Below are 12,539 nucleotides of genomic sequence, written 5' to 3' on the forward strand. Positions count from 1 at the left end.
AGCTTGTCTAAGTTTAGCTGCTAATGCATGTAGGATAGCTGCGGAGACACCATCACGTGTTTCTCGACGCAAGCAGTGAATAGCCAGACCTTTCCCCGGGAGGGAACAACCACGGGAAGGGCAGCATCCAATAAAGGAAAACATCCAATACTGGAAAACCACCTATGCCAAGCATGGTATCCATCCACAGACAGCTGTTTCGGGGTGTTTGCCCCTCATCAGTGTGGAGTAGGAATCTGGCTATTAGGAGCAGTGCCTAGTAAAAGGCTGTGAAGGAACAGATGATTGGCCTCGGGGAGACCAAAACATCCAACACCGCAGAGACACCATCACGTGTTTCTCAACGCAGTGATCCAGAACACTGCCCCCATCCCTTATGGGAAATATGCAAATGCATGTAGGATAGCTGCGGAGACACCATCACGTGTTTCTCGACGCAAGCAGTGAATAGCCAGACCGTTCCCCGGGAGGGAACAACCACGGGAAGGGCAGCATCCAATAAAGGAAAACATCCAATACTGGAAAACCACCTATGCCAAGCATGGTATCCATCCACAGACAGCTGTTTCGGGGTGTTTGCCCCTCATCAGTGTGGAGTAGGAATCTGGCTATTAGGAGCAGTGCCTAGTAAAAGGCTGTGAAGGAACAGATGATTGGCCTCGGGGAGACCAAAACATCCAACACCGCAGAGACACCATCACGTGTTTCTCAACGCAGTGATCCAGAACACTGCCCCCATCCCTTATGGGACTGGCTATTCACTGCTTGCGTCGAGAAACACGTGATGGTGTCTCCGCAGCTATCCTACATGCATTTGCATATTTCCCATAAGGGATGGGGGCAGTGTTCTGGATCACTGCGTTGAGAAACACGTGATGGTGTCTCTGCGGTGTTGGATGTTTTGGTCTCCCCGAGGCCAATCATCTGTTCCTTCACAGCCTTTTACTAGGCACTGCTCCTAATAGCCAGATTCCTACTCCACACTGATGAGGGGCAAACACCCCGAAACAGCTGTCTGTGGATGGATACCATGCTTGGCATAGGTGGTTTTCCAGTATTGGATGTTTTCCTTTATTGGATGCTGCCCTTCCCGTGGTTGTTCCCTCCCGGGGAACGGTCTGGCTATTCACTGCTTGCGTCGAGAAACACGTGATGGTGTCTCCGCAGCTATCCTACATGCATTTGCATATTTCCCATAAGGGATGGGGGCAGTGTTCTGGATCACTGCGTTGAGAAACACGTGATGGTGTCTCTGCGGTGTTGGATGTTTTGGTCTCCCCGAGGCCAATCATCTGTTCCTTCACAGCCTTTTACTAGGCACTGCTCCTAATAGCCAGATTCCTACTCCACACTGATGAGGGGCAAACACCCCGAAACAGCTGTCTGTGGATGGATACCATGCTTGGCATAGGTGGTTTTCCAGTATTGGATGTTTTCCTTTATTGGATGCTGCCCTTCCCGTGGTTGTTCCCTCCCGGGGAAAGGTCTGGCTATTCACTGCTTGCGTCGAGAAACACGTGATGGTGTCTCCGCAGCTATCCTACATGCATTTGCATATTTCCCATAAGGGATGGGGGCAGTGTTCTGGATCACTGCGTTGAGAAACACGTGATGGTGTCTCTGCGGTGTTGGATGTTTTGGTCTCCCCGAGGCCAATCATCTGTTCCTTCATAAGTTTAGCTGCTAGCCCAAGTGAGAGGGTATTGCGAGTGATATAGACGACTTAGCGTAGTCCTTGTAGAGCGGCTAGAAAGTCGACCGAGTAGGGCAGGACGACCATGTTTCTAGGGTTCAAGAAGCACATGACAACTGCTATGAGCGTTGCGACCACTGTGGTGCGGTAGCCAGGCTGAAGGGCAAGGTCGTGACTTGAAAATGCTGTTCGCGAATGGAAAGGAGAAGAGATAATCGTAGAGGGGAAAAAAGTAGGCATGTGAGGGTAAGAAAACCGAATGTCGATGTATGCCAGAAAACTCCACTTTTTTTTTTTTTTTTTTTGTTGAAGTAATGGCTGAGCGGAGGAACTGCATCTGAAAAAGGAGGACCTTGTCAAAGGTTGTTAGAAGTTTGAGGTCCAGGAATGGTCATACTTTTCATTTTCTCCTTCGTGAAACCAAGATCCCTTAGATCTAGACTGTCCAGGACAACGCTTCTACTGCTGGATGGGTCTGTAGAAAAAATACGATCCCTTGTTAGTCTCCCGCTCAGAAGATTTGATTTGAATTGAAGTAGATAAGGTCTCTGACCAGGAGACTATTGGTCAAGCAACATCATGTGGCGCTAAAGAAGGGTAGAGCGCTGAACCCGAAGCCACAAGACGGAACGAACCAGATTTGCTATCTGACCGTCTGTGGTTTTTTAATTGTTGATACATCGGGCAGGGATACTGGTAGGTATACCACAAGAAATTCCACCCGGTTAGACTGCCAAGTGGCAGAATGCGGGGCTGCAACCAGCAGGCCTCTTGCCATCGACGTGCAGAGTAGAAAATTAGGAACCTTCGATCCACCATTCTGTTAACAGGGACGTGGAGAGGAATCGTCCGCTTTCTTGCATCATCCCCTAAATTGATACAAAGGGGGGTGCTCGGACGCCAAAGATGTGTGCCTCTGTACATCCCCAGAGTTGAGGTCCCCGGGTGGACAGGGCAGGTTGTTTGTCATTAGGCCTGGATGCAGAAGAGGATACATGGAGGCGACACTGCATGTGTTCGTCTGTTGAAGATGTGGGGGGAATCGGTGCCCTTAAAAGGACCCGTCGCCCATAAAAATCAGACCAGGTATGGCAACCTACTTAGCGGCTTCTGTCCAGTGAATTGCTCGTCGATTTGTTGATGGTATAAATAGGAGAGTCCCTCCTTTTCTGAAGCTCTTGCAATCCAAGGCAATATGCGATCCATATTCAGCGTTGTTCTCAACAAATCATGGGGGAGAGATTAGGAAATGAAAACTTCCGTTTTGCAGACGCCTGTACGTTTTTCTAGAACACTTGCGGCCCCTGCTAGCGGACGCTCCCATGTAGGAGAGGGACCATGTATATCTGGGTTGCGGTTAGGGATGAGCGGCGGAAGGCTCCATAGCTCAGTTAGGGTGACCAGCTTAGGATTGATGATGTGCCCATAAGACCAGTAAATACTGGTCGTGCGTCTTTAAGACCAGGGTATACTGGTCTTGTGCCTTTAGGAGGAGGGCATGCTGGTCATGTGCCTTTAAGAACCAGGACATACTTGTCATGTACCTTTAAGTCCAGGACAAACTGGTGATGTGCCTTTAAGAGCAGGGCATACTGGTCATGTGCCTTTAAGACCAGGGCATACTGGTCATGTGCTTTGAAGACCAGGGCATACTGGTTATGTGTCTTTAAGTCCAGGGCATATTGATCACGTGCCTTTAAGACCAGGGCATACTGGTCATGTGCCTTTAAGTCCAGGGCATATTGGTCACGTGCCTTTAAAACCAGGGCATACTGGTTATGTGTCTTTAAGTCCAGGGCATATTGATCACGTGCCTTTAAGACCAGGGCATACTGGTCATGTGCCTTTAAGACCAGGGCATACTGGCCAAGTGCGTAAGACCAGGGCCTACTGGTCATGTGCCTTTAAGACCAGGGCATACTGGTCACGTGCCTTTAAGACCAGGTAATACTGGACATGTGCCCTTAAGACCAAGGAGTACTGGTCATGCGTCTTTAAGACCAGGGAATACTGGTTATGTGCTTTTAAGACCAGGAATACTGGTCATGCGCCTTTAAGACCAGGGCATACTGGCCATGTGCGTAAGACCAGGGTATGCTGGCCATGCGTCTTTAAGACCAGGGAAAACTGGTCACGTGCCTTTAAGACCAGACAATACTAGACATGCGCCCTTAAGACCAGACAATACTGGACATGCTCCTTTAAGACTAGACAATACTGGACATGCGCCCTTAAGAACAGACAATATTGGACCTGCGCCTTTACGACCAGCCAATACTGGACATGCGCCAAAACAGGACATGCGCCTTTAAGACCAGCCAATACTGGACATGCGCCTTTAAGAACAGAGAATACTGGACATGCGCCTTTAAGAACAGACAATACGGGACATGCGACTTTAAGACCAGCCAAAACAGGACATGCGCCTTTAAGACCAGACAATACTGGACATGCGCCTTTAAGAACAGAGAATACTGGACATAAGAACGGAGAATCGCGTTTAATGCCTCGATGTAGAGTGGTTGTGCCCCCTTAATGCTAAAAATCGTTGCCTCAGTGTGAGCCGGCCGGGTGGACCAAGATGGCCGCTGTGAGCTGCAGAGTAGATAAAATCTCGCAGAGAGCGAGAAGCGCCAACTCGGGGGGCGGAGCGACGGACACGATGCTGAATAGGCCCAAGCCGGGGCCTAAATTTCTGTAGCAGGCGGGCGACACCAGCGGGGCGTTTCAGGAGACTTCCGGGATGCGGCCTACACATCGGCCGAAGCCAGGGGCTAAATTTTTGTAGCCGGCCAGAGCGTTACCTCAGAGAGGTGGGCCACAGGAAAGTGGCTAAGGCTGCCTGCGCCTTTATGGATATCCCTCTGAAGATGGATCCACTCACCATCGGTGCGCGTCCCGGCATGGAGCCGCCGCGGATGTGGGTTTCAGCGCTGTTCTATGCAGCGTGGACGGTGCAGGGATAAGCCTCAATCCATCATCCGTTTGTTAGGGAGGAGGAGAGGAACCGTCCGCCTCCTTGTACCATCCGCTCTTAATAGTGGTGGTGCAGTGGGGGCTGCTCGGACGCCACACTGGATTGTGTCTCTGAACAGCCGAGGGTAAAACCTGGTGGGCAGGGCTGATGTCCGGCAATAGGCCTGGCTGCAGAAGAGGATACTGGAGGTGACACTCCAGTGCTCGTCTGATAAGGGAGGGGGGAGATCGGTCCCATGAACAGGGCCGGTTTTAGACAATGTGGGGCCCTAGGCAAAAGTTTAAAATGAGGCCCCCAATGCTCACATATTGCACCATGACTCTCAAACATTTTGGTTGTATTGACATGAGCTGAGTTCAGGCCGTTCAATGCGTGTGATCTACAATATTGAAGCCGTTTGGCTCTTGTTTCTCGGCCTCTTTACACCGGCTAATGAAGAACGATGGGGACAGAACACTAGTAGATCACTCTGTCCCCATATAGTTTCATGTTATAAGCAGCAGGGCTGGAGAGTCGGAGTCAGTGTCCATTTTGGTGTAGTTGGTATCAAATGGACAGACTCTGTCTCCTTAAATACATTATATAATACATTGGGTACAGGGTGTGCTGTAATTTTTTCATAATAATGTGGGAAAGTTATGAAATGTCCTATAAATGAGCATTTTGCTCATTTGTTGCACGATTGCCAACATGTTTATATATTGACACACAAACACACACACACCACACTCACACGCTATCACTGTGTGTCTATACCCAGCCATCTACATATACTAACATATATTCAAGTTAGAGTAATGCAAAAAATGTATATATATATACACACACACACACCTACACGGCACATGCTTATACACACATACATACATGTACAAGGCACATGCTTATACACACACACATGGCACGCACTTATACACACATACATGGCACACTTATACGCACACGCCATTCACTTGTATACACACACACATACATGGCATGTACTTATACACAAACACGCATGGCACATACATACATGTAAATGGCACGCACTTATACACATACATGGCATGCATTTATTCACACACATACATACAAACATGGCACACATTTATACATACATACATACATACATACATGACATGCACGTATATACACACATGGCACGCACTTATATACATACACATGGTACGCACTTACAGTATATACACACACGGCACGCACTTATATACACACACATGGCACGCACTTACAGTATATACACACACATGGCACGCACTTACAGTATATACACACACATGGCACGCACTTATATACACACACATGGCACGCACTTACAGTATATACACACACATGGCACGCACTTACAGTATATACCCACACATGGCACGCACTTATATACACACACATGGCACGCACTTACAGTATAGACACACATGGCACGCACTTACAGTATATACACACACATGGCACGCACTTACAGTATATACACACACATGGCACACACTTATATACATACACGGCACACACTTATATACACACATACACCTACACACACACATACACACAGATGCTGCACAACAAATGCTCATTTGATACATGTGATTCACATAAACACACACACATAGCTCACAGACAGCACACACTATACAATACACACACCTCAGATACATGCTTTATGCTGGAGGGAATGAGATGTTCCACACTATCAGCTGCAGCCCTCCTGCTCCCAGCAGCACTGTCCCAGCAGACACCTCCCTGCCCTCTCCTCTGCTGGGACTGCCGACAAGAGCAGGAGGAGCTGACAGCAGGACAGGAGCCATCATCACCAGGAGCAGCACACACAGTGGGACGGTGCTCTTCTACTTATCTGCCAGCTCAGGTTGGTAGCTGCCATCTCTAGCTCCCCCTCAGAGGCTCTGTGCAGGAGGAGCTGACAGAAGGACAGGAGCAGCTCACACAGTGCTGCACTGCTTACCTCACAGCTCAGGTTGGTGGCTGCCATCTCTAGCTCTCTCTTCCCTCAGAGGCTCGTGCAGGAGGGCAGGAGCACTGGCCAATGAGCGCTTCTATCACTCTGATGGGGGAGGTTCAGTGGCCGCTGCTCCTGTGCTTCACTGCAGGCTCCTTTTTCACTGCAGAAACATCCAGACAGTCCCTGAGTACATGGCCTGTGGTGACATCACGGTCACATGGCAGGTCACCTGATCGTGATGTCACTACAGGTCCTTAACCAGTCTCTACATCGGAAGCTTCACTGATAATGCTATTATCAGTGAAGCGTCTGCTGTAGATGCTGGGGGCCCCCAAGGGAGTGGGGGCCCCAGGCAGCTGCCTAGTCTGCCTGGCCCTAACGCCGGCCCTGCCCATGAAAGGGCCCGTCGCCCCTAGAATCAGCTCAGACAGTGGCTTCCCACGTCGCAGGAGAGGATACGGAGAGGTAAAACTCCCGTGCTCGCCTGTTGTTGGTTCGGGGGAGATCGGAACATGAAAGAATCCGTCGCCCCCTTCGTCCGGTAAAAGGTAAAAGTAAAAAGATTCTTTGGGTCTGAATAGCAGACCCGTCCGTGTGCCTCCTACGGACACTAAGCAAGAACTGGTTAGCTGGGAGCCAGCAGAGGGGTGTATACTGCAGGGGAGGAGCGAACTTTCTTTGTAATACTTAGTGTCAGCCTCCTGGTGGCAGCAGCATACACCCATGGTCTGTGTCCCCCAATGAGGCGAAGGAGAAATCTTGGCTTATACTCGATATACGGTATGCATTATCTAATATGTAATATAATCTATAATATATCTAATGTATCTATCATTCTAATTAATATCTGTCTAATATACTGTATATGTACCAGTCAAATACTTATATATTGATTTAATACCTATGTATTGGTCTAATATGTATGTATGTATGTAGCTATCTATGGTCTAATATATCTATCAAACTAATATCTATTTATTATCTATTATCTATCTATCTATCTATCTATCTATCTCATATTTATCTATTATCGATGCATCTCTTTTACCTTTTTGGTGTCCGTCTCAGACTGACCCAGATACCCAGAGGGAAGGCTGGCAGAGACTGGCAGTTGTTGGTCATATGTTATAATTCTGCCTTCCTTCAGTAAGCGGATCCAGCTGTATCCAACTGTAAATGATTAAAATATAAAATATGAATCAATTAGTAATACAGATGTAAGGAAAGGATCCTTAAAGGGAATCTGTCTGCAGGTTTTTGCTATGTTATCTGAGAGTAGCATGATGCATGGCCAGAGACTGATTACAGCGGTGTGTCACTTGCTTAGAAGCTTGCAGTACTTTCAATGCAATCAGTGTTAAGAGCTGGACATTATCACTTCAGGACTAGGTGTCATGTACAAGGCAGTCCAGCTAATCTGCCTAACTCCACTCCCACTACTGATTGGCAGCTTGCAGTGTACACAGGAAGCTGCCAATCAGCGGTGTGGGTGGGGTTATACAGAGCTCAGCATTCATAGCACAGCTTCAATTAGTTGAATAAAGGGGCCATGGCACTAAAGGAAAAACCATCAATATATCAACATACCAGAATATTAAAAACATAGCACTAAAATAGGACATTTTGTTACACGCATTTCTCTTTTCCCCATACCATAATGCATCAAGTTTTGATTAAAAAAAAGCACTCTGCAGTTTAAGGCTGGCTTTAGGGATTCAGTTTTAGTGCAGTTTTTGTGGCTAGAAATTAAAAGTGTGGCTGTTAGACATTTTTCTTGAATCTACACTTGGATGTGAAAAAAGGCTGACCCTAGAACTGAATGTACTAATCTGGCTGTATGCTCTGCTGGGGCTCGCTGAATTAATAAGGGAGCGATGAGACTCACCTAACTAGAACTATTTCTATTTTTTCACTTGGCTAAAGCAAAGGGCAACTTCCAGTGTGATGCCAGATCTGAAGGATGTAAGAGCATCTTCAACAGAAACCCATAGTTGAGGGAGTTCCCAGCCATGCAGTAACTGACTGTGTATGGAGATCTGGCAACTCTTAAAGGGAATCTGTCACCAGATTTTTGCTAACCGGTGTCATAGAACAAAGAACTGAATGCAGAGCTCTGGGTAACCCTGCCCACTGCTCTGATTGACAGCTTTCTTTGGCAGCTTTCTGCCTATGCACAATGTACAATCAGTGGCGGGGTTTGGCTATATAGAGCTCATGAATATTCTTATATTCTTGACAATAGGTCAACCAGTCCTCTAATAAAATCTCAGTGATTTTATCAAAATTACAACAAGTAGCCTTTTCAGTGATACATTACAGAAATAAAGATCTCTGACAGCACAATATGTTGCTCTCAACTTAGGTGGCAAAAAACCTGGTGACAGATTCCCTTTTAGACAGCTTCCATAGACAGTCTTGGCACTAGCCACTTCACTTAGCAAGTCCCAGACTGCTTCAGTATTCAACCTTTCATTGCTATACTGGCCTTTCCTGCTAAGGCTCCTGGATTGCATCCACCAAGTTGATGCTGGCTGGTGGAGCAAATTTGCAGAGTTTAGTAACTGGTTTGCTGTCCGTTCCTGTCATTGCCCAATACAGTATATGCATATGCATGAGTAATACACAGTAATGCGCCCTGCCTACCTGGCTGGAGTAATAGGGAATATATTGATCTTCTAGCTGGGTGGCATGTGCGCCAACAGAGGAGCAGCATAAAACAATTTGGGCGGCGAACACTTAACACTTTTTTCTTCCTTCAGGAAAATGCCAACCTTTCAGTCCGTCTGATAATCAGAAATAGATGGACTTCCAACATTGACATTCCCCTGATAAACCAGTTTCACGGGAGACATAATACTAAGTACAGCAGTCAGAAATAAGCTATAGCTATAAAATATTAGTATTTTACCTGGTGTTTCAGCGTTGTCATGCTTCTTACTGCTTCCCTTTGAATTGATGTCACAGCTGACGTGAAAAAAAGTGAACAACAAATGGTGCTTCTGGTGAAGATGTAAAGGGAGCTCAAATTTTATCTGGAAAAAAAAATAATATCTGGTTGATGGCATATTTACTTTTTTCTTTAAGACAAAGATTCAAATTCCATTTTTGAACATTGAAATTTCTGGCAAAGGAGTTTACAACCTTTGCTGCACATGGAGCTCGCAGTAAGGAGATCACTGCTATCATACAAGAAACTCACCTCGTCGTAAAACTCTGGGCTTTGGTTATGGTGCAGGACCACGGCGTATGCATTTGTGGTGAACACAGGTCCCCCAGGCTTTCCGTAAATACACTGCAGCCAACAACAAGTCAAAGTGTTATAATGACAATGCATTTACTATTATGTGACAGATCACCGATATATATAGAGGGTGATTCACTCGCTACTTTACCCAGAAAAATTGCTGTAACTTCAAAAAGAGAAATCTAGCATAATGAAATTTGGACTGTACATATGTTGGTTCATGAGAAACTGATGTCTTAAAGAAAGTGTTGAAAACGTCCACCGTTTCTATCCAAGCTGCTCCAATTTGTTGAATGTTCAATGCAGGATGTCTGGGGTCATAGCCTGAATTTCTTGCTGTATGTTCTCTCGCAGTGCCTGTAATATTTGTGGCTTGATTCTGCACACCCAACCCTTCAAATGGAAAAAATCTGGTAATAACTAATTATTTTCTCTTGATTGAGCCCTTTGAATTCCTGAACGACAGTGACTCTATCCGGGCGAACACGACTTTCTTGGCTGCTCGTTGACATGTGGAATATCACATGCCTGTCTCCTGGAAATGCCTCTGCAATGACTTATGAGGAGATGCCAGAAGTCGCTGTTTCACATTTTTAATTGTTTCCTGACATTTTCAGACGTAGTCCATCATGCCAAATCCAGTAATGTTCTTGTACGCTCCAACTTATTCACAAATGACAGAATACAAAGTTTGGATGTGGGATTTCGACCTCCAAACTTCTTTGGAAACTCACTTTGGCACCTCTTTAAGGCCTCAGTTTTCCAATAAGTTTTCACAATGAAAACATGCTCCTCCAAACTGTATCTATACATTGTTAACAAATGAAGAAGGAATTTGGCAGGAGTGAAATGCATGCACCACAGAAACTACGGACGCGCAGAAAGACGTACAGCATTTCTATCTCGTAGTGGAGACGACCGCTGGGGCGACAAGGTGGGAAGACCACTTGGCGCAAGGATATTTCTCGTCGCCGAGGTTCATTGCACTATCACTTCTCAAAAACTAAATATATTATGAAAAAACTAATACCCTGCTATATGTAAAAAGCAATAGTGCATATAAATAACATAGCAAACAGTGTTTACTGAGTACCATGTGTTATTTATATGCACTATTGCTTTTTATTTACTTATAGAAGGGTATATGTTCATTCTGTTTCTATCTTAGGTTTTTTCGGTTTAATGGCTAGTGTGAACATGCTCCTACACATTGCATGTATACCAACTTGTACTCCAGCTCATTTCTTTCGATTTTATATATTATGAAAAGCAAAGCAACTTTGCTAGCAGTCTTGATAAAATATTTCCTATAATTTTATGTGAACATCTCCTATGGCGTTCTGTGCATCTCCCTGAATACATACGCACCCTGTGAGGTGTGATCCAGCAGTCACTCTGCTTTCCATCTGTCTTTTATTCTTGCTAAACTACTAAATGTATAAGAGCTAGAAATAGGGGACAGATGAGAAGAGTTAAACGAGAGTATGATCAGAGTTGGTTTATAGTCTGTACCGATGGAGAATACTTATAAAGCTGCTTAATTTTCCCTTTTAGGAAAATAAAATTATTCTAAAAGTGGAAAAAAAGGTTTTAAAGTGAATCTATTGCCAGGGTTTTGCTACCTTCTGAGAGAGCAGCATGATGTAGAGTGCAATCCGATTTGTGCAGTAGCTCTCAACATACAGCAATTTTTTTCTCATGCCGAATTGGCATGGGAAAAAAAGCTTCCACTCAGCACTGCCCCATATAAGAACACTGAGTGCTACCCGATCAAACATTGCATATGTCACGAGTTTACCGTGACAGAGTGGAGCCAGAAGACAACAGCATCTGATTTCTCCTACTCCTGCACTGATTAGAAGCACTTCACCTTCATATTAAAAGGTGCAGGTTTCTTTTAGCAGTACAGGGGTTAATCTGCTCAGTTGAGAGCTCCTGGAAGGTTTCCTGCATTAAGGCTCTCAGCTGTTCACTGTTAGCCACTCCCATCTCCTACAATCTGGGCACTGGCAAGCACTCATTGTCAGAGCAGGATTATGCTGCATGGCTGAAGGTTGTTGGTTGGTGGTTGTTATTTGAGAAGGCCTTTGGTGGATTTAGCTGTGACTGTTGCTAGGTTTTGAATGTGTGATAATTCCCTTCCTTCTCCTACTTTGGTTTTACCCCAACCTACATTCCCTGGTGTATACCTCTGTTTTTGTGTGTGAATACATATGTATGATTGATATTTTCCATTACCCCTGTTCGTATTACATTGTTAGTCTGGTTGGTGTATTATGGTACACTACTGTTCCCCTCTTCCCTGGTAGGGGCAAGACTGAGGATGGATTCAGGAGCTAAGGCAAGGTACATGGCCCTAGCGTCTTCACCATCAGAAGTAATTCGGGGAACATGGTGAGCTAGGGCAACCCTAGCGTTAGGAACAGGGAAGGATTCCCTGGTCCCGGACACCCGACAACAGAGTTGTGACAGCACAGCACTTGTCCACTGAATACGCTCATGTGAGTGAGTCCTTATGTTTTTCAAACAGTTAAATCAGCAAACCTTCAGAGCTGGCGCTTCCGGCTCATCTAGTTCTCGGAATTCAATCTTGACAGCAATATTCCTAGCCTGTGGAAATACAGAAACCACAATGCTTTAGAATAAAACCTGTTATCATACAACCATAATG

At 45.7% G+C, this 12,539-nt stretch overlaps 1 protein-coding gene across 5 annotated transcripts in view; it reads right to left on the bottom strand.

Annotated features, from left to right (window-relative positions):
* Nucleotides 1-12,539, bottom strand: part of DOCK11 (dedicator of cytokinesis 11) — a 395,594-nt gene that overhangs the window by 276,490 nt on the left and 106,565 nt on the right. For all 5 annotated transcript variants that reach the window (XM_077285361.1, XM_077285359.1, XM_077285358.1 and 2 more), the window contains exons 18-21: nucleotides 12,413-12,478; nucleotides 9,824-9,916; nucleotides 9,533-9,656; nucleotides 7,673-7,794 (exon numbers count right to left, since the gene is read on the bottom strand). In XM_077285361.1, coding sequence (XP_077141476.1) covers nucleotides 7,673-7,794; nucleotides 9,533-9,656; nucleotides 9,824-9,916; nucleotides 12,413-12,478 — 405 coding nt within the window. The remainder of the gene's footprint in view (nucleotides 1-7,672; nucleotides 7,795-9,532; nucleotides 9,657-9,823; nucleotides 9,917-12,412; nucleotides 12,479-12,539) is intronic.

This window comes from Ranitomeya variabilis, chromosome 2, assembly GCF_051348905.1.
Source record: "Ranitomeya variabilis isolate aRanVar5 chromosome 2, aRanVar5.hap1, whole genome shotgun sequence".
Classification (NCBI taxonomy): Eukaryota; Metazoa; Chordata; class Amphibia; order Anura; family Dendrobatidae; genus Ranitomeya; species Ranitomeya variabilis.